Source organism: Pecten maximus, chromosome 3 (assembly GCF_902652985.1).
Source record: "Pecten maximus chromosome 3, xPecMax1.1, whole genome shotgun sequence".
In the NCBI taxonomy this organism is placed as follows: domain Eukaryota; kingdom Metazoa; phylum Mollusca; class Bivalvia; order Pectinida; family Pectinidae; genus Pecten; species Pecten maximus.
Genome location: NC_047017.1, coordinates 28474447 through 28497605, shown reverse-complemented (window position 1 = coordinate 28497605; position 23159 = coordinate 28474447). Strand labels below are relative to the sequence as shown.

Below are 23159 nucleotides of genomic sequence, written 5' to 3'. Positions count from 1 at the left end.
ACACGTATATAAAGGTAATCAACACATGTATATAAAGGTAATCAACACATGTATATAAAGGTAATCAACACCTGTATATAAAGGTAATCAACACATGTATATCAAGGTAATCAACACCTGTATATAAAGGTAATCAACACCTGTATATCAAGGTAATCAACACCTGTATATAAAGGTAATCAACACATGTATATAAAGGTAATCAACTCACATATATAAAAGTAATCAACACCTGTATACCTAGGTAATCAACACGTGTATACATAGATAATGAACACCTGTTTATAAAGGTAATCAACACGTATGTAAAGATAATCAACACATGTATATAAAGGTAATCAACACCTGTATATCAAGGTAATCAACACCGGTATATAAAGGTAATCAACACCTGTATATAAAGGTAATCAACACCTGTATATAAAGGTAATCAACTCACGTATATAAACGTAATCAACACCTGTATATAAAGGTAATCAACACGTGTATACATAGATAATGAACACCTGTTTATAAAGGTAATCAACACATATGTAAAGATAATCAACACATGTATATAAAGGTAATCAACACACGTATATAATGATTATCAACACTTGTATATAGATATAACCAACACCTGTATATAGAGATTATCAACCTGCTTATAGAGATTATCAACACCTGTATATAGAGATTATCAACCTGCTTATAGAGATTATCAGCACCTGTATATAGAGATTATCAACACCTGTATATAGAGATTATCAACCTGCTTATAGAGATAACCAACTCTTGTATATAGAGATTATCAACCTGTTTTTAGAGATTATCAACACCTGTATATAGAGATTATCAACCTGCTTATAGAGATAACCAACACCTGTATATAGAGATTATCAACACCTGTATATAGAGATAACCAACACCTGTATATAGAGATTATCAACCTGCTTATAGAGATAACCAACACCTGTATATAGAGATTATCAACCTGCTTATAGAGATAACCAACACCTGTATATAGAGATTATCAACACCTGTATATAGAGATTATCAACACCTGTATATAGAGATTATCAACACCTGTAGATAGAGATAATCAACACCTGTATATAGAGATTATCAACACCTGTATATAGAGATTATCAACACCTGTAGATAGAGATAATCAACACCTGTATATAGAGATTATCAACACCTGTAGATAGAGATAATCAACACCTGTATATAGAGATTATCAACATCTGTATATAGAGATTATCAACACCTGTATATAGAGATTATCAACACCTGTATATAGATAATGAATACCTGTATATAGGTAATTAACATCTGTACACACATTGTATACTATTAAATCTTCATTCGCATTAGATGTTTGTCTTCTTTTACTTGACCTCCGTCTTTAAAATCATTCCGTAACTCTTCTTATCAATATGAAGTGACATTCGAAGTGATGACGTCACGTATGTGTTAGACAGGATGATTACTATTTACTCACAAAAATGAAATGTTACCTGGAGAGGGAGGATAACTCCCACTATAACCTCGGACGTTGATATGTCATCAGCATTCCTGCAACCTCTTACTTTGATTGATCGTTCCTGTGCACCTATGACGATGATTTAACAAGAATTCCTGTAAATCTCTAACGTTGATTTATCTTAAGAATTCTTGTAGACCATGGCTTTGATTTATCGTACCTGTAAACCTTTAAAGATGATTTATCGTAAACATTCCTGTAAACATTGCTGTAAACATTCCTGTAAACATCTGGCGGTGATTTATCGTAAGATCGCCTGAAAAAAACTATTACGCGTGTGATCAGTGTAATGAATATTTAATGCATCGCCACAAAATCATGTTTTATTACTGGTTTGATGGCATTTCAGACAGGATTTTTTATAATCTATCGAATCTGTATGAAATATTAAGACGTTCCCTGTGAGTACATTGAGTGTGATATTAATAATATATAGGTCACACAACAAGGTGCCGTGTTACACATTCGGTATAGAGATTCTCATTTCATTCGAAAAACGAACTAGGAAAATACCTATATTTCAAGTAGATTTTTTTTTAATTACAACATTAACGGGTTTTTTTTTTAAATGTTTCAATGCTTTTTGGATATTTGACAAAATAAAACATCATAAATAGTACCAGAATGTACTTTCTCATGGTGCGCTTGATTTAAAAGTGTTCGTTCCAGAAAGTATTTTGATCACAGAGTGGCCCAGGCCATATTGATGCTCTATTTCTGACACTAGTCCGCGTGCGGATGTCATTTTAACATGTGTCTTATTTAATCTAATAGGAGTCGTACAAGGACTTTTTATTGTACAGGTGTCGGGGCCTAGAACCACGTACTGTAGACGAGTCAGACATATGACTTTGTAGTGTCCATGTGTCTGATCAAGGACTATGTACTGTACAGGTGTCGGACAAAGGACTATAAACTGTACAGGTGCCGGACACAGGACTATGTACTGTACAGGTGTCGGACACAGGACTATGTACTGTACATGTGTCGGACACAGGACTATGTACTGTACATGTGTCGGACACAGGACTATGTACTGTACATGTGTCGGACACAGGACTATGTACTGTACATGTGTCGGACACAGGACTATGTACTGTACATGTGTCGGACACAGGACTATGTACTGTACAGGTGTCCGACACAGGACTATGTACTGTACAGGTGTCGGACACAGGACTATGTACTGTACAGGTGTCGGACACAGAACTATGTACTGTACAGGTGTCGGACACAGAACTATGTACTGTACAGGTGTCGGACACAGGACTATGTACAGTATAGGAGTCGGAACAGGACTATGTACTGTACAGGTGTCGGACACAGGTCTATGTACTGTACAGGTGTCGGACACAGGACTATGTACTGTACAGGTGTCCGACACAGGACTATGTACTGTACAGGTGTCGGACACAGGACTATGTACTGTACAGATGTCGGACACAGGACTATGTACTGTACAGGTGTCGGACACAGGACTATGTACTGTACAGGTGTCGGACACAGGACTATGTACAGTATAGGTGTCGGACACAGGACTATGAACTGTACAGGTGTCCGACACAGGACTATGTACTGTACAGGTGTCGGACACAGGACTATGTACTGTACAGGTGTCGGACACAGGACTATGTACAGTATAGTTGTCGGACACAGAACTATGTACTGTACAGGTGTCGGACACAGGACTATGTACAGTATAGGTGTCGGACACAGGACTATGAACTGTACAGGAGTCGGACACAGGACTATGTACTGTACAGGTGTCGGACACAGGACTATGTACTGTACAGGAGTCGGACACAGGACTATGTACTGTACATGTGTCGGACACAGGACTATGTACTGTACAGGTGTCGGACACAGGACTATGTACTGTACAGGTGTCGGACACAGGACTATGTACTGTACAGGTGTCGGACACAGGACTATGTACTGTACATGTGTCGGACACAGGACTATGTACTGTACATGAGTCGGACACAGGACTATGTACTGTACATGTGTCGGACACAGGACTATGTACTGTACAGACGTGGGACCCAGGACTATGTACTGTACAGGTGTCGGACACAGGACTATGTACCGTACAGGTGTCGGACACAGGACTATGTACTGTACAGGTGTCGGACACAGGACTATGTACTGTACAGGTGTCGGACACAGGACTATGTACTGTACAGGTGTCGGACACAGGACTATGTACTGTACAGGTGTCGGACCCAAAATAAGACGTCCATACAACGATAATTAATTGATATAAAGGGGAGGGATATCGCAAGTAATTTTCAAATTGTAATGTATAACAATATTATGTAAATCTTAACAAGATTGGAATAGCATGGCTCTATGAAAATGTATTGTGCTGTAGCTCAGGAATACTCTTTACCATTAAAGCAAGTTTAACATGGATTTTATGTATTCAATTATAACCCCAAACATACGCACACATATATTTTTACGTAAGACTTTAATACTTGGCGTTCCTTGGTGTCACTGCAGATCATTAACAAACAAAGTTTGGTACATGGTTATAAACGTTACGTAAAATAAAACGAATGATACTACAATTGCATGTGTAAATTTTCCCGATCCACCTGACAAATCCTGCTGGAATCTGAGTTGTACCGGATGCAGATTGTTAAGAAAACTTACCTGTTACCTGTGTTAGTTCCTGTCAATGATGTGTCCGTCCACGAAGTGTCCACTCCATCAATGTAAATCCCTGATAAGTAGGCAGACAATACCGGTTGATCCAATTTGGTGTTCACAGTAGATATTACTATCTACCTGTGGTGAATTCTCACCTCCCTTAGCATCCCGCTGGCCTTACAACTGCCTTCATTAACGGTGTTGGACTTTACACACCGCTAACTCTGTCAAAAGACTGTGTATTGTGTGGCCGATCGCGCGACAGGTTGTTTCGGTGACTTTATTACTTCACGGGGATATTATAAACAGGGAGACACCGAGCAATACGGCCTGCCTTCCGAATGTTCCGTGAAATTTGGGGAAGAGCAGTACGGTTCAATCTGAGGATTTCTTAATGAAACTGGATATACAGAGGCTGCCAAGCAAAATGATGTCTTCTATTTAGACTTAAACTCAACAGGACCTCATATCCGAGTTTAGCTGTATTCAATGGTCAAGAATCTATTCAGACATCTGTTTTCAGCGATAACCCCAGGACAGGGGGTCCGTACTATATCCTGATTTGTATGAATGACATTTCGGAAAATTCTAATTCACTTCAAAATGTGTAGCAAACGCAAACAGGAACCTGGTTGAATAATCAGAACTTTTGTCATTTCTTTACATATCTGGACCAAACAGGTTTCCTTACCACACAAACCCCAAACCAAGAGGAGGACTTGGACTGCCATCTCTGGAATACCACAGAAAAACATTGACTCTGTGGACAGGGTACATGTAACATTACTCTTATACGAAACAACAAAACAAAAACTTTGGAACAAACAAAAAATCTTCAAGTAAAGGGCAATGTCAAGGTCTAAAAGACATTCCGTCTGTAACATGGTAGAGTATACCTGGAGTATTTTCCATCAGGACGTGGTCAACTCTGAAAATGTTAATACATAAAAAAAAAAACTAAACTAGCATGTGTTTAACCATCCCTCAAAGTCTCGTGTTATGACTAATCATGATTTATCAGTCCATGTACTCACTTTTCACCTGTACCAACTCTATACTCTTAACACTGTACCAATTACACTTCATCAGTATACGTCAACATTTCAACGAACATAAGTATGTTCATACCAGAAAATATTTATGTATTTAAATGTTTCAGAAGAAGCATTTAAGCCTAATGAGGATTTCAACATTACGACAACTATGTCTAGTATAAACTATTGTACAAAGGGGTATACTTCTCACCGTCTAGTATAAACTATTGTACAAGGGGTTACGTCTTACCGTCTAGTATAAACCATTGTACAAGGGGGGTTAACTTCTTACCGTCTAGTATAAACCATTGTACGAGGGGGTTTACTTCTTACCGTCTAGTATAAACCATTGTACAAGGGGGTGTACTTCTTACCGTCTAGTATAAACCATTGTACAAGGGGGTATACTTCTTACCGTCTAGTATAAACCATTGTACAAGGGGGTGTACTTCTTACCGTCTAGTATAAACCATTGTACGAGGGGGTGTACTTATAACCGTCTAGTATAAACCATTGTACAAGGGGGTATACTTCTTACCGTCTAGTATAAACCATTGTACGAGGGGGTGTACTTATAACCGTCTAGTATAAACTATTGTACAAGGGGGTTAACTTCTTACCGTCTAGTATAAACCATTGTACAAGGGGGTGTACTTATAACCGTCTAGTATAAACTATTGTACGAGGGGGTATACTTCTTACCGTCTAGTATAAACCATTGTACAAGGGGGTTAACTTCTTACCGTCTAGTATAAACTATTGTACAAGGGGGTTTACTTCTTACCGTCTAGTATAAACTATTGTACAAGGGGGTGTACTTCTTAACGTCTAGTATAAACTATTGTACAACAGGGTGTACTTCTCACCGTCTAGTATAAACCATTGTACAAGGGGTTAACTTCTTACCGTCTAGTATAAACTATTGTACAAGGGGGTATACTTCTTACCGTCTAGTATAAACCATTGTACGAGGGGGTATACTTCTCACCGTCTAGTATAAACTATTGTACAAGGGGGTGTACTTCTTACCGTCTAGTATAAACCATTGTACAAGGGGGTTAACTTCTTACCGTCTAGTATAAACCATTGTACAAGGGGTTAACTTCTTACCGTCTAGTATAAACTATTGTACAAGGGGGTGTACTTCTTACCGTCTAGTATAAACCATTGTACAAGGGGGTTAACTTCTTACCGTCCAGTATAAACCATTGTACAAGGGGATATACTTCTTACCGTCTAGTATAAACCATTGTACAAGGGGGTATACTTCTTACCGTCTAGTATAAACCATTGTACAAGGGGGTTTACTTCTTACCGTCTAGTATAAACCATTGTACAAGGGGGTATACTTCTTACCGTCTAGTATAAACCATTGTACAAGGGGGTTAACTTCTTACCGTCTAGTATAAACCATTGTACAAGGGGTTAACTTCTTACCGTCTAGTATAAACCATTGTACGAGGGGGTTTACTTCTTACCGTCTAGTATAAACCATTGTACAAGGGGGTATACTTCTCACCGTCTAGTATAAACCATTGTAGAAGGGGGTTTACTTCTTACCGTCTAGTATAAACCATTGTACAAGGGGGTATACTTCTCACCGTCTAGTATAAACTATTGTACAAGGGGGTAAACTTCTTACCGTCTAGTATAAACTATTGTACAACGGGGTATACTTCTCACCGTCTAGTATAAACTATTGTACAAGGGGGTGTACTTCTTACCGTCTAGAATAAACTATTGTACAAAGGGTTAACTTCTTACCGTCTAGTATAAACTATTGTACAAGGGGGTGTACTTCTTACCGTCTAGTATAAACCATTGTACAAGGGGGTTAACTTCTTACCGTCTAGTATAAACCATTGTACAAGGGGTTAACTTCTTACCGTCTAGTATAAACTATTGTACAAGGGGGTGTACTTCTTACCGTCTAGTATAAACCATTGTACAAGGGGGTTAACTTCTTACCGTCTAGTATAAACCATTGTAAGAGGGGGTTTACTTCTTACCGTCTAGTATAAACCATTGTACAAGGGGTTAACTTCTTACCGTCTAGTATAAACCATTGTACAAGGGGTTAACTTCTTACCGTCTAGTATAAACTATTGTACAAGGGGGTGTACTTCTTACCGTCTAGTATAAACTATTGTACAAGGGGTTAACTTCTTACCGTCTAGTATAAAATATTGTACAAGGGGTTAACTTCTTACCGTCTAGTATAAACCATTGTACAAGGGGGTTTACTTCTTACCGTCTAGTATAAACCATTGTACAAGGGGGTATACTTCTCACCGTCTAGTATAAACTATTGTACAAGGGGGTATACTTCTTACCGTCTAGTATAAACCATTGTACAAGGGGGTGTACTTCTTACCGTATAGTAAAACTATTGTACAAGGGGTTAACTTCTTACCGTCTAGTATAAACTATTGTACAATGGGGTTTACTTCTTACCGTCTAGTATAAACCATTGTACAAGGGGTTAACTTCTTACCGTCTAGTATAAACCATTGTACGAGGGGGTATACTTCTTATCGTCTAGTATAAACCATTGTACAAGGGGGTATACTTCTTACCGTCTAGTATAAACCATTGTACAAGGGGTTAACTTCTTACCGTCTAGTATAAACCTTTGTAGAAGGGGGTTTACTTCTTACCGTCTAGTATAAACCATTGTACAAGGGGGTATACTTCTCACCGTCTAGTATAAACTATTGTACAAGGGGGTAAACTTCTTACCGTGTAGTATAAACTATTGTACAAGGGGGTATACTTCTCACCGTCTAGTATAAACTATTGTACAAGGGGGTGTACTTCTCACCGTCTAGTATAAACTATTGTACAAGGGGTTAACTTCTTACCGTCTAGTATAAACTATTGTACAAGGGGGTGTACTTCTTACCGTCTAGTATAAACCATTGTACAAGGGGGTGTACTTCTTACCGTCTAGTATAAACCATTGTACTAGGGGGTTAACTTCTTACCGTCTAGTATAAACCATTGTACAAGGGGTTAACTTCTTACCGTCTAGTATAAACTATTGTACAAGGGGGTGTACTTCTTACCGTCTAGTATAAACCATTGTACAAGGGGTTAACTTCTTACCGTCTAGTATAAACTATTGTACAAGGGGGTGTACTTCTTACCGTCTAGTATAAACCATTGTACAAGGGGGTTAACTTCTTACCGTCTAGTATAAACCATTGTAAGAGGGGGTTTACTTCTTACCGTCTAGTATAAACCATTGTACAAGGGGTTAACTTCTTACCGTCTAGTATAAACCATTGTACAAGGGGTTAACTTCTTACCGTCTAGTATAAACTATTGTACAAGGGGGTGTACTTCTTACCGTCTAGTATAAACTATTGTACAAGGGGTTAACTTCTTACCGTCTAGTATAAAATATTGTACAAGGGGTTAACTTCTTACCGTCTAGTATAAACCATTGTACAAGGGGGTTTACTTCTTACCGTCTAGTATAAACCATTGTACAAGGGGGTATACTTCTCACCGTCTAGTATAAACTATTGTACAAGGGGGTATACTTCTTACCGTCTAGTATAAACCATTGTACAAGGGGGTGTACTTCTTACCGTCTAGTAAAACTATTGTACAAGGGGTTAACTTCTTACCGTCTAGTATAAACTATTGTACAATGGGGTTTACTTCTTACCGTCTAGTATAAACCATTGTACAAGGGGTTAACTTCTTACCGTCTAGTATAAACCATTGTACGAGGGGGTATACTTCTTATCGTCTAGTATAAACCATTGTACAAGGGGGTATACTTCTTACCGTCTAGTATAAACCATTGTACAAGGGGTTAACTTCTTACCGTCTAGTATAAACCTTTGTAGAAGGGGGTTTACTTCTTACCGTCTAGTATAAACCATTGTACAAGGGGGTATACTTCTCACCGTCTAGTATAAACTATTGTACAAGGGGGTAAACTTCTTACCGTCTAGTATAAACTATTGTACAAGGGGGTATACTTCTCACCGTCTAGTATAAACTATTGTACAAGGGGGTGTACTTCTCACCGTCTAGTATAAACTATTGTACAAGGGGTTAACTTCTTACCGTCTAGTATAAACTATTGTACAAGGGGGTGTACTTCTTACCGTCTAGTATAAACCATTGTACAAGGGGGTTAACTTCTTACCGTCTAGTATAAACCATTGTAAGAGGGGGTGTACTTCTTACCGTCTAGTAAAACTATTGTACAAGGGGTTAACTTCTTACCGTCTAGTATAAACTATTGTACAATGGGGTTTACTTCTTACCGTCTAGTATAAACTATTGTACAAGGGGTTAACTTCTTACCGTCTAGTATAAACCATTGTACAAGGGGGTGTACTTCTTACCGTTTAGTATAAACTATTGTACAAGGGGTTAACTTCTTACCATCTAGTATAAACTATTGTACAAGGGGTTAACTTCTTACCGTCTAGTATAAACTATTGTACAAGGGGTTAACTTCTTGCCGTCTAGTATAAACCATTGTACGAGGAGGTTTACTTCTTACCGTCTAGTATAAACCATTGTACAAGGGGGTGTACTTCTTACCGTCTAATATAAACCATTGTACAAGGGGGTTAACTTCTTACCGTCTAGTATAAACTATTGTACAATGGGGTTTACTTCTTACCGTCTAGTATAAACTATTGTACAATGGGTTAACTTCTTACCGTCTAGTATAAACTATTGTAAGAGGGCTTATACTTCTTACCGTCTAGTATAAACCATTGTACAATGGGGTTTACTTCTTACCGTCTAGTATAAACTATTGTACAAGGGGTTAACTTCTTACCGTCTAGTATAAACTATTTTACAAGGAGTTAACTTCTTACCCTCTAGTATAAACCATTGTACAAGGGGGTGTACTTCTTACCGTCTAGTATAAACCATTGTACAAGGGGGTGTACTTCTTACCGTCTAGTATAAACCATTGTACAAGGGGGTGTATTTCTTACCGTCTAGTATAAACCATAGTACAAGGGGGTATACTTCTTACCGTCTAGTATAAACTATTGTAAGAGGGGGTATACTTCTTACCGTCTAGTATAAACCATTGTACAAGGGGGTTTACTTCTTACCGTCTAGTATAAACTATTGTACAAGGGGCTAACTTCTTACCGTCTAGTATAAACTATTGTACAAGGGGTTAACTTCTTACCGTCTACTATAAACTATTGTACAAGGGGGTTTACTTCTTACCGTCTAGTATAAACTATTGTACAAGGGGTTAACTTCTTACCGTCTAGTATAAACTATTTTACAAGGAGTTAACTTCTTACCGTCTAGTATAAACCATTGTACAAGGGGGTATACTTCTTACCGTCTAGTATAAACTATTGTACAAGGGGTTAACTTCTTACCGTCTAGTATAAACTATTGTACAATGGGGTTTACTTCTTACCGTCTAGTATAAACTATTGTACAAGGGGGTTAACTTCTTACCGTCTAGTATAAACCATTGTACGAGGGGGTTTACTTCTTACCGTCTAGTATAAACCATTGTACAAGGGGGTTAACTTCTAACAGTCTAGTATAAACTATTGTACAAGGGGGTGTACTTCTTACCGTCTAGTATAAACTATTGTACAAGGGGTTAACTTCTTACCGTCTAGTATAAACTATTGTACAATGGGGTTTACTTCTTACCGTCTAGTATAAACCATTGTACAAGGGGGTATACTTCTCACCGTCTAGTATAAACCATTGTACAAGGGGATGTACTTCTTACCGTCTAGTATAAACCATTGTACAAGGGGTTAACTTCTTACCGTCTTGTATAAACCATTGTACAAGGGGGTATACTTCTCACCGTCTAGTATAAACTATTGTACAAGGGGGTGTACTTATTACCGTCTAGTATAAACTATTGTACAAGGGGGTGTACTTCTTACCGTCTAGTATAAACCATTGTACAAGGGGTTAACTTCTTACCGTCTAGTATAAACCATTGTACAAGGGGGTTTACTTCTTACCGTCTAGTATAAACTATTGTACAAGGGGGTATACTTCTTACTGTCTAGTATAAACCATTGTAAGAGGGGGTGTACTTCTTACCGTCTAGTATAAACCATTGTACAACGGGGTTTACTTCTTACCGTCTAGTATAAACTATTGTAAAAGTGGGTGTACTTCTCACCGTCTAGCATAAACTATTGTACAAGGGGGTAAACTTCTTACCGTCTAGTATAAACTATTGTAAGAGGGGGTATACTTCTTACCGTCTAGTATAAACCATTGTACAAGGGGGTTAACTTCTTACCGTCTAGTATAAACCATTGTACAAGGGGGTCTACTTCTTACCGTCTAGTATAAACTATTGTACAAGGGGTTAACTTCTTACCGTCTAGTATAAACTATTGTAAGAGGGGGTATACTTCTTACCGTCTAGTATAAACCATTGTACAAGGGAGTATACTTCTTACTGTCTAGAATAAACCACTGTACAAGGGGGTTTACTTCTTACCGTCTAGTATAAACCATTGTACAAGGGGTTAACTTCTTACCGTCTAGTATAAACCATTGTACAAGGGGGTATACTTCTTACCGTCTAGTATAAACCATTGTACAAGGAGGTGTACTTCTTACCGTCTAGTATAAACCATTGTACAAGGGGGTTAACTTCTTACCGTCTAGTATAAACTATTGTACAAGGGGGTTTACTTCTCACCGTCTAGTATAAACTATTGTACAAGGGGGTGTACTTCTTACCGTCTAGTATATACTATTGTAAGACGGGGTATACTTCTTACCGTCGAGTATAAACTATTGTAAGAGGGGGTATACTTCTTACCGTCTATAATAAACCATTGTACAAGGGGGTATACTTCTCACCGTCTAGTATAAACCATTGTACAAGGGGATGTACTTCTTACCGTCTAGTATAAACCATTGTACAAGGGGTTAACTTCTTACCGTCTTGTATAAACCATTGTACAAGGGGGTATACTTCTCACCGTCTAGTATAAACTATTGTACAAGGGGGTGTACTTATTACCGTCTAGTATAAACTATTGTACAAGGGGGTGTACTTCTTACCGTCTAGTATAAACCATTGTACAAGGGGTTAACTTCTTACCGTCTAGTATAAACCATTGTACAAGGGGGTTTACTTCTTACCGTCTAGTATAAACTATTGTACAAGGGGGTATACTTCTTACCGTCTAGTATAAACCATTGTAAGAGGGGGTGTACTTCTTACCGTCTAGTATAAACCATTGTACAACGGGGTTTACTTCTTACCGTCTAGTATAAACTATTGTAAAAGTGGGTGTACTTCTCACCGTCTAGCATAAACTATTGTACAAGGGGGTAAACTTCTTACCGTCTAGTATAAACTATTGTAAGAGGGGGTATACTTCTTACCGTCTAGTATAAACCATTGTACAAGGGGGTTAACTTCTTACCGTCTAGTATAAACCATTGTACAAGGGGGTCTACTTCTTACCGTCTAGTATAAACTATTGTACAAGGGGTTAACTTCTTACCGTCTAGTATAAACTATTGTAAGAGGGGGTATACTTCTTACCGTCTAGTATAAACCATTGTACAAGGGAGTATACTTCTTACTGTCTAGAATAAACCACTGTACAAGGGGGTTTACTTCTTACCGTTTAGTATAAACTATTGTAAGAGGGGGTATACTTCTTACCGTCTAGTATAAACCATTGTACAAGGGGGTTAACTTCTTACCGTCTAGTATAAACCATTGTACAAGGGGGTTTACTTCTTACCGTCTAGTATAAACCATTGTACAAGGGGTTAACTTCTTACCGTCTAGTATAAACCATTGTACAAGGGGGTATACTTCTTACCGTCTAGTATAAACCATTGTACAAGGAGGTGTACTTCTTACCGTCTAGTATAAACCATTGTACAAGGGGGTTAACTTCTTACCGTCTAGTATAAACTATTGTACAAGGGGGTTTACTTCTCACCGTCTAGTATAAACTATTGTACAAGGGGGTGTACTTCTTACCGTCTAGTATATACTATTGTAAGACGGGGTATACTTCTTACCGTCGAGTATAAACTATTGTAAGAGGGGGTATACTTCTTACCGTCTATAATAAACCATTGTACAAGGGGGTATACTTCTTACTGTCTAGTATAAACCATTGTACAAGGGGGTTTACTTTTTACCGTCTAGTATAAACCATTGTACGAGGGGGTTTACTTCTTACCGTCTAGTATAAACCATTGTACAAGGGGGGTGTACTTATTACCGTCTAGTATAAACCATTGTACAAGGGGGTTAACTTCTTACCGTCTAGTATAAACCATTGTACAAGGGGGTTTACTTCCTACCGTCTAGTATAAACCATTGTACAAGGGGTTAACTTCTTACCGTCTAGTATAAGCCATTGTACAAGGGGTTAACTTCTTACCGTCTAGTATAAACTATTGTACAAGGGGTTAACTTCTTACCGTCTAGTATAAACCATTGTACAAGGGGGTGTACTTCTTACCGTCTAGTATAAACTATTGTACAAGGGGTTAACTTCTTACCGTCTAGTATAAACCATTGTACAAGGGGGTTTACTTCTTACCGTCTAGTATAAACCATTGTACAAGGAGGTGTACTTCTTACCGTCTAGTATAAACCATTGTACAAGGGGGTTTACTTCTTACCGTCCAGTATAAACCATTGTACAAGGGGGGTGTACTTATTACCGTCTAGTATAAACCATTGTACAAGGGGGTTTACTTCTTACCGTCTAGTATAAACTATTGTACAAGGGGATTTACTTCTTACCGTCTAGTATAAACCATTGTACAAGGGGGTTTACTTCTTACCGTCTAGTATAAACCATTGTACAAGGGGTTAACTTCTTACCGTCTAGTATAAACTATTGTACAAGGGGTTAACTTCTTACCGTCTAGTATAAACCATTGTACAAGGGGGTATACTTCTTACCGTCTAGTATAAACCATTGTACAAGGAGGTGTACTTCTTACCGTCTAGTATAAACCATTGTACAAGGGGGTTAACTTCTTACCGTCTAGTATAAACTATTTTACAAGGGGGTATACTTCTCACCGTCTAGTATAAACTATTGTACAAGGGGTTAACATCTTACCGTCTAGTATAAACTATTGTACAAGGGGGTTTACTTCTTACCGTCTAGTATAAACTATTGTACAAGGGGGTGTACTTCTTACCGTCTAGTATAAACTATTGTACAAGTGGGTGTACCTCTCACCGTCTAGTATAAACTATTGTACAAGGGGGTATACTTCTTATCGTCTAGTATAAACCATTGTACAAGGGGGTATACTTCTTACCGTCTAGTATAAACCATTGTGCAACGGGGTTAACTTCCTACCGTCTAGTATAAACTATTGTACAAGGGGTTAACATCTTACCGTCTAGTATAAACTATTGTACAAGGGGTTAACATCTTACCGTCTAGTATAAACTATTGTACAAGGGGTTAACATCCTACCGTCTAGTATAAACTATTGTACAAGGGGTTAACATCTTACCGTCTAGTATAAACTATTGTAAGAGGGGGTATACTTCTTACCGTCTCGTATAAACTATTGTACAAGGGGGTGTACTTCTTACCGTCTAGTATAAACTATTGTACAAGTGGGTGTACCTCTCACCGTCTAGTATAAACTATTGTACAAGGGGGTATACTTCTTACCGTCTAGTATAAACTATTGTACGAGGGGGTATACTTCTTACCGTCTAGTATAAACTATTGTACAAGGAGGTATACTTCTCACCGTCTAGTATAAACTATTGTACAAGGGGGTTTACTTCTCACCGTCTAGTATAAAGTATTGTACAAGGGTGTGTACTTCTTACCGTCTAGTATAAACTATTGTACAAGGGTGTGTACTTCTTAACGTCTAGTATATACTATTGTACAAGGGGGTGTACTTCTTACCGTCTAGTATATACTATTGTAAGACGGGGTATACTTCTTACCGTCGAGTATAAACTATTGTAAGAGGGGGTATACTTCTTACCGTCTATAATAAACCATTGTACAAGGGGGTATACTTCTTACCGTCTAGTATAAACTATTGTAAGAGGGGGTATACTTCTTACTGTCTAGTATAAACCATTGTACAAGGGGTTAACTTCTTACCGTCTAGTATAAACCATTGTACAAGGGGATTTACTTCTTACTGTCTAGTATAAACCATTGTACAAGGGGGTTAACTTCTTACCGTCTAGTATAAACTATTGTACAAGGGGATGTGCTACTTAATATCTGAAACCCTACTCATGAACCAAAACCCTACAGAATTACTGAAACCCTACTCAGTAAAGGAAATCCTATTTAACATATTAAACTCTTCTCATTTACCGGTACCCTACTAAATATCTGAAAGCCTAATTATTAACCGAGACCTACCTAAATATCTTAAACCTTTCTCATCAACCAAAATCCTACTGAATAACTTTATATGAAATAAAGTATAAGTTTCGGTAAATGAATATGGTTTTTGTTATTTAGTGCGGTCTTGGTACATGTGTAGGGTTTTAGTTATTATCAGGGCTTCGGTTAATGAGTAGGGTTTCAGTTATTGTGTAGGGTTTAGTTAGTGTTAGGGATTTTGTTAATGAAAATGGTTTCAGTTATTTCGTAGGGTTTCAGTTAATAAGTAGGGTGTCAGTTATTTATTAGTTTGTTTTTCTGTTAAGAAATGGAGTTGATGTTGATTAGTTTGTTGTTTTTTTTGTTTTGTTTTTTTTTTTAATTAAGAATTGGATATTCGGCTAATTAGGGTTTCGGTTAATCATCATTTTTTCGGTTAAGAAGTGGGATTTGTGGTTAGTAAGGTTTCGGTTTAAGTTGGGGTGAAATTTACTGAGTCAAGCCATGTTTGCAACCCGTTGTGAATTTTTTGTTAAGGTCACTATTTAAAATTTCGGCTCTAATTAAGGGATACTAATAGTAAGGTAGAGTGAGGTATCACTAGAGGTTAACTTGTACGTCTTGACTTTCATTGTACAATTTACATTGACGATGAATAAGAGAGTCCGACAATGGACTCCTGTCGAACCACAGCCTTAACATTTGACAATGAGATATCCCCATTAATAACAACTCTGCTAACGATTAGAAACAAAGTCTTCACACTAAATGACAATCGCCTTGTCTAAAGCCAGACCGATAGAAGGGAAAACGGTAACGAGTATGCAAGAATTTGTAGACCTACAGGTAGACACATCTCTCTATTCATTTGTACAATGACCGAAATTAGAGACACACATATAGATGGTTTATATAAACTTGTAAATATATTTTGTAAACAAAAGTCTAGCTTAAAATCAACAAACTGTGAGCAGCATTTGAACAGATGAGACACAATGGTCTGTCTATGTTGAAAAGCAACTTCGCAAGCCAATGGAGAGTATCGTATTGAACATCCTTGGCCAGGGAAGTTGGTTGTAATCATAGACTGTATACAAAGCAAAAGGAGGGATGCCAATTCGGGCCTATCTTTGGCCAATCAATGATAAGGCTAATATTTTGCAGGAAGATACTTTAAGGTCAAATGCATATGATATGCTATTCAAAACATCAGATTATTTCTAGGCTCCTAGAAATTTCATGGGTCAAAGGTCAAAAAGGTAAAATGCGTGTTTCATTGTTCGAGCTGATACAAATTCAATATTGAAGTAAAACTGATTTTTTGAAGTTTCTGCTAGATAAGGTATCAGGTTTAGAAACCAAAAGTTGACAAAAATATGAAAAAAGTACATTATATGTCAAAGTGACTTAATTTTACGTTCGTGACTGCTCAATTCATAATACCGTTAGTCCAATTTTGACCAAAGGTAGCAAATATACCCTGTGTAGATGAGAGCAGAATCTAACCTATCATATGGCACACCTTGCTTACTAGATAGGGATGGGGTCGGGGTGGGAAGGGTTGTGAGGGGGGCCCAGAAAGGACCCCCACAAACCTTGGGGCTGCAGTTTACACCAATAGGTCTATTTAGCTTGTTTATATATGGTCAGATATCTGTTAAGGCCTTTTTTAAGAATATGGACTTGAACGACAACAGCATGATCTTATTCTTAACAATGGGCAAATAGGTCATCTTACTACCAAGATCCAAGTTGTAAAAATTAAAAAAAACAAAAAGTCATTACTCCTTGATTGATTAAAGTTAGACTTGTGGTTTCACGAATGAAGTTTATTTAATCAGAAAATGCACTAGGTGACCACTTTTGGCCCCACGTCATTAGACCACAAGGGCTCTGAATGATCACCAACTTACAAAACATATATTTTCATCCCAATGCTGGGAGGATTATTTTTGAAATGTTACTACTGGGTGATTTATAAAAGAGTCTTGATCATTTTTCTTTAGTATTTGCAACCAAACGTAAAATAACCTACTTATTGTTCCTTTTTTTTTTTTACATTTTCGACAACTTATGTTTCGGAACCTGTAACCTATTTAACCGAAACTTCACAAACATCACGTTTTCTCCAATATTGAATTTGTATCAGCCCGATCAATGAAATTTACATTTTGCATTTTGTGACCTTTGACTCCTAAAATTTCTATGAGCCCAAGAAAAATCTAATGTTTTAAATAGAAAACCATATGCAGCTGATCCTAAAGTATCTTCCTACAAACCTTATCACTGATTGGCCACAGAATGGCCCAAACTGGCACCTCTCCTTTATTATCTAAATAAGATATGGTTTAATCATATTTATAATAGAATAATTATTTACAACAAAAAATATATTTAACTTGAATATTTATTGGATTTTTATTGTATTTTAACCAAAGAATTTATGTCGGACATGATTCTTCTACAGTCAGGTATATAAGTATTTGGTAAATACTCGCCGTACTACCCTGGCGATGTCAGATAGCCACCTCGGTGGACTGGTAAGCCAAGACTACCCCGATCTAGGAGGACAATTTATCATAGCTTATTACACACAAGTACTTCACATCAACTTTATATTTATTGTACAAACATGAAATATACATTTCATATCCCCTAGTTCATCGAGCAAACAACCATTGACAAAAAACCCAAGTATGACCATAACACGGCCTTAGAAACAACAATGAGTTGTCAGTGTTATTATGCCTTTATTTATTGTGGGTATAAAAAGTAGGACATTTGTTACCACTGTACAGCCGGGTGTACGACCCAGAGAACGTGACCAACATTTCAGATGTAATAAAGTTTATTGCGTCAAGTGACAAACCGCTAAGGTAACATTATTAGCTTGTGAAGTTCCTACTTAACGTGGTATACAAACTAACATGGGTGTATTCAACAACAACCAGACTTTTCTCTACTACCTGTCCTCAAATAATTTCTGTCAATAAGTTAATCTCCAGAAGAATCATTATGTTTTGATTGTCCAGAACAGAGTTTAAAACAAACATAAGAAATTAATAACGTAGGGTACAATCCGGGTGAACTTTTGTATTATTATATATACATGTGTATTTCATTTAAAATTCAGGCTCACTTTTATATAGAAGTTGATAATTTAGCATGAGAATTAAACATACGGGAATATATCTAAATATGTTGTCATTATATAAAATAATATGCATACAAATTCATTGAGGAAAGAGTTTCTCATATGACCCTACCTGTTACGAGGAGGGTAAACCCCTAAAACAAACAAAAAGCAAATATAACGATTCTGTTTTGCATGTCAGTTTTCTCTCTTTTTGTGCGTGTTTATATATATATAATTTTTATCTTTATTCCCCTTTTTTAGACTTGCCCTATAATTACATGTCACTAATCTTTGTTCTTGGACTTGACCTAGATTAACATGTAAGAAATCTTTGTTTTTGAACTTGACCTACATTTATAAGTCAGATTTCTGTCTTTGGTTTAAGAATTAACGTAGATTTACCCTCTCTTTGTTGTTAGACTTGATCTATATTTCTAGAGTTAACCTAGATCTGCATGTCTACATTTATTTATTTTTTAGGACTTGACTCATATATTTTTAGGACTTGACCTTGACTTACACGTCAGTAATCTTTCCTTGTTTTTGGTCATGGCTTACATTTACAAGTCAGAAATCTTTCTTTACTTTTGGACTTCACCGACACTTACATGTTAGTAATAGATCTAATTATTGTTTTTAGAAACGGACATAGATTTACAAGTCAGAAATCTTTATTTTTGGACTTGACCGACGACACTTACATGTCAGTAATAATTATTGTTTTTGAATTTTTACATAGATTTACATGTCAGAAATCTTTGTTTTATTATTGTTTTTGAATTTTTATATAGATTTACATGTCAGAAATCTTTGTTTTTGGACATGGCCTAGATTTAAATCTCAGTAACCTTTCCTTGATTTTGGACCTAGATTTAATTGTCAGAATTCGTCACAATACGCCTTTTCTTCAGAAATGCACCATTCTGTACCTTTCCTTCTGTCTCTGTGTAAATATGTTTAGTTCATTCTATGCCTCATCTTATCAATTGTAATCAGACTAATAGTTAGGTTTTCATGTCTGTGTTAAATAGCCCCTATGATCCATGTTATTTGAGCGAGTCCAATTTACATATGATTCAAGACTTACTTCCCTTCGATCGCTGTATGTCAATATTTCTTAATATAAGACTTTTCAATAAGAAATCATTGTTGACTTCTCAGGAGCATTTCAAGCATATGACTTGCCTTAAGTTATAGTACTTTGACGAAACCGGGGTCTGGAGTGAACATTTGTTAAAATGTACCAAAACTTCAGTAACGTCAATACCCTTTTGATCAGTGATCATTTATCCGGTATCGTCATTGTAATATTAGTATCCTGTTTATCGGTCTTTCAACCTATCAAGCAAACATAGGATACCTACATACGAAAAAATAATTTTTCATAGTCGACCGCATGCTCTCATTTGGAAATGTTCTATTTTCTTGCGATATGAAGTAAGACGTGTTTGATGCTTGTTGATATGCCGCATAGTTCCGTTGTCTCCGCCAAAGTTCTCATTTTGAGAATGTCACTAATAATCCCGAATTCAACTTAGATCTGCACGGTGATCGTTGTCGAAATAGCAGACGCTTTCTCTCCCGAACGCCAAGTCTTAATCTCCTTATACTTATTCAAGGAGCTCCATGCAAATCTGTATCTGTTTATATTTTGCCCTAGGCTTGACGATCTTGAGTTTGAATTACGGTCTTGATTTATTGTCGACATTCTCTGATGTGTCATAAACAATCAACTGTATAGTATCATTTTTTTCTGAAAATGATACCGTATAATTGTCCTTGACAGTTAGACGTACCATTGTTAGGTGATGGTGCGGTTTGGAATGTAAACACTGTAGAATTACACTTTACACTTGTCCTTCCGTTCCTACCTCTGTAACCCGGAGGGCCATTTTGTAGATCTGCTTTCAGCGTATAATATGTATCAGGTTTGATAGCAACAGTTTTGTTGAACAGTACCTGAAAACTTTTCTCTGTTGACGTCAATGTCCCAGTAGTGTCAGTCATTTGGCCGAGTTCTAAGATATCTACACGAACCCTGTACGCGGAACTCGAATTGCCAAAAAGTATAACACCAACTATGTCTACAGCTTCTGACACCTTGAATTGCAATGCATCTGGCTTCGTGTATTTCCATCCGTGATTAATGTCGTGTTGTTGGAATCTGTAACATACATCCTGAGGGTAGGTTTTCTGTTTACGTTTTTCAGATGAAAATGATGTCTTCAAGAAGTCATTGGTTATTTGTCCTCTCAATAACTCAATTTCCTCTTTTGATGTGAAAAGACCGGTATTCTGCTCAGAGATAATGGCAAAGTTATCAGCGCTCATCAGCGGAAACCTGACTAAGTAGAGGAGATCCCCCAGAACCTGTCGTCTGTTGGAGCCGTTCACTTCTAAACACTTCTCAGTACATCGGCAATCAGCCCACGACACAACAGCAGCAAAGATGTCCTCCTCTTTGGCATCAAGTTCTTCAGATCTGAGAACTTCACCTAGACAATCTGGGCCTAAACTTGTGAGAAGTTTGGATTCCACGATCTCGGTGCACTGATTTTGTATGAACTCCAAACATTTCTGACGTAATTCTCGATTGTCAAATAAATTGGCGTTCTCCATTATGGTACACACGTTGACTGTCGACATGTTGTCCATCATGAACTGACCACATTCCTTGACCAGTCGCCTGACATTATATTTATGGGCTGTATACATCAGAGCGGTTACGTTGTCTGAGGTTGTAGTGCATTTGTCTGTGTACACATATCTGCAATTGGATATATTTTCAAGTGATTTTTGGAAACATTGTGTTAAGATCACATTAATGTTAGTGATGCTACAATAGGTACTATACAGGTGACGTCAGAGCTTTGATGGCAAATCTATCAAAATTGAGCGCTTGTCTGCAAAGCTTTGGCATCTTAACCGACCACAGACAACATATACAAAGAGTTTAACATATGTATTTACGTTTTCTGTTTCACCTAAAACCCGAATAAGTAAAGTTCATGGTATGCTCTGTTGGGTTCAACAACTGGAATAGCTTGTTTTCGTGTGCAGATTAATTGATCAACTAAATAGTGCATGTAAATGATAAAATATACTAAATACATGCGAGTTTTTTCATCATTATTTATCATTAGTAAATTCATTTTATTCATTTCCTCGTGTGTAGAACTCGATGACTTATCTATATCCCGAATGAATTGGTGCATTGATAACTTCACTTTACGCCATATAGAGCGACATTTGCATACGACGGCATCAATTTTGGAATTGAAAGCGTGTCTTGAAATTTTCAAATATTAAAAGTTTGACGACAATTGGCAGTTGCGACAATAGCCCGCCTTTTAGACACTATGTCAAGAATGCATCATGTATACGTTGCTGATGGGGTCAGAACATATAGGCACATCACTGTCATATATGGCAAGCCAAGTTGTCATTTATTCGCGGAGCAATGTTGATCCAGTATTTTACCAAATTATATAAGATATCTTATATGTTTATGAGATATCTTATATGTTTATGAGATATCTTATATGTTTATAAGATATCTTATTTAAAGTTTATAAGATATCTTATATAATATATTAAATATCTCAATAAATATATTAGTATATATATAAACATACAAATATATTAGATATCTTATATCTTTATAAGATATCTTATAAACTTTTATTTATGAGATACCTTATAAAGTATATAAGATATCTCATAAAAGATATAAGATATCTTATAAAGAAAAGTTTATAAGATATCTTATAAAGAACGAGACTATCGTGAGACCGGCAAAACATAAAAGTTCTAGAATGACTGCTCCCTCTGTAAGGTAACTTCCGTTTTGTTGGAAGGCACGTGGAGCATTCACAATCAACCCTCTGTCGCGATCACGATCGGCTAGGCACGGAGCAGATGTCGTGTTCGAGCAAACATGAATATATGGCAATTATAATCTGTTTTAAACCTAAAGGTTGGCCTCTCACTACAGTTTGGGATCAACCTGATCTCCACCTAAAGATTGGCCTCTCACTACAGTTTGGGATCAACCTGGTCTCCACCTAAAGGTTGGCCTCTCACTACAGTTTTGGATCAACCTGATCTCCACCTAAAGGTTGGTCTCTCACTACAGTTTGGGATAAACCTGGTCTCCACCTAAAGGTTGGCCTCTCACTACAGTTTGGGATCAACCTGGTCTCCACCTAAAGGTTGGCCTCTCACTACAGTTTGGGATCAACCTGATCTCCACCTAAAGGTTGGCCTCTCACTACAGTTTGGGATCAACCTGATCTCCACCTAAAGGTTGGCCTCTCCCTACAGTTTGGGATCAACCTGATCTCCACCTAAAGGTTGGCCTCTCACTACAGTTTGGGATCAACCTGATCTCCACCTAAAGGTTGGCCTCTCACTACAGTTTGGGATCAACCTGGTCTCCACCTAAAGGTTGGCCTCTCACTACA

At 37.3% G+C, this 23159-nt stretch overlaps 2 protein-coding genes across 5 annotated transcripts in view; both read right to left on the bottom strand.

Moving 5' to 3' along the window:
• LOC117323815 (neuroglobin-like) overlaps positions 1 to 23159 on the bottom strand; it is a 47887-nt gene that overhangs the window by 23589 nt on the left and 1139 nt on the right. The window contains exon 1 of one of the 4 annotated variants that reach the window (XM_033879278.1): positions 4181 to 4418. The exons of 1 other annotated variant lie outside the window; for it this stretch is intronic. The gene's annotated coding sequence lies outside the window, so the exon portion shown is untranslated. Of the gene's footprint in view, positions 1 to 1324; positions 1395 to 4180; positions 4419 to 23159 lie in introns of those variants that run through there. 2 more of the 4 variants (XM_033879279.1, XM_033879280.1) reach the window with 2 other exon arrangements.
• LOC117323813 (BTB/POZ domain-containing protein 6-like) overlaps positions 19468 to 23159 on the bottom strand; it is a 29795-nt gene continuing 26103 nt past the window's right edge. Inside the window, exon 2 of the mRNA XM_033879276.1 lies at positions 19468 to 21463. Coding sequence (XP_033735167.1) covers positions 20440 to 21463 — 1024 coding nt within the window. The 3' untranslated portion in view covers positions 19468 to 20439. The remainder of the gene's footprint in view (positions 21464 to 23159) is intronic.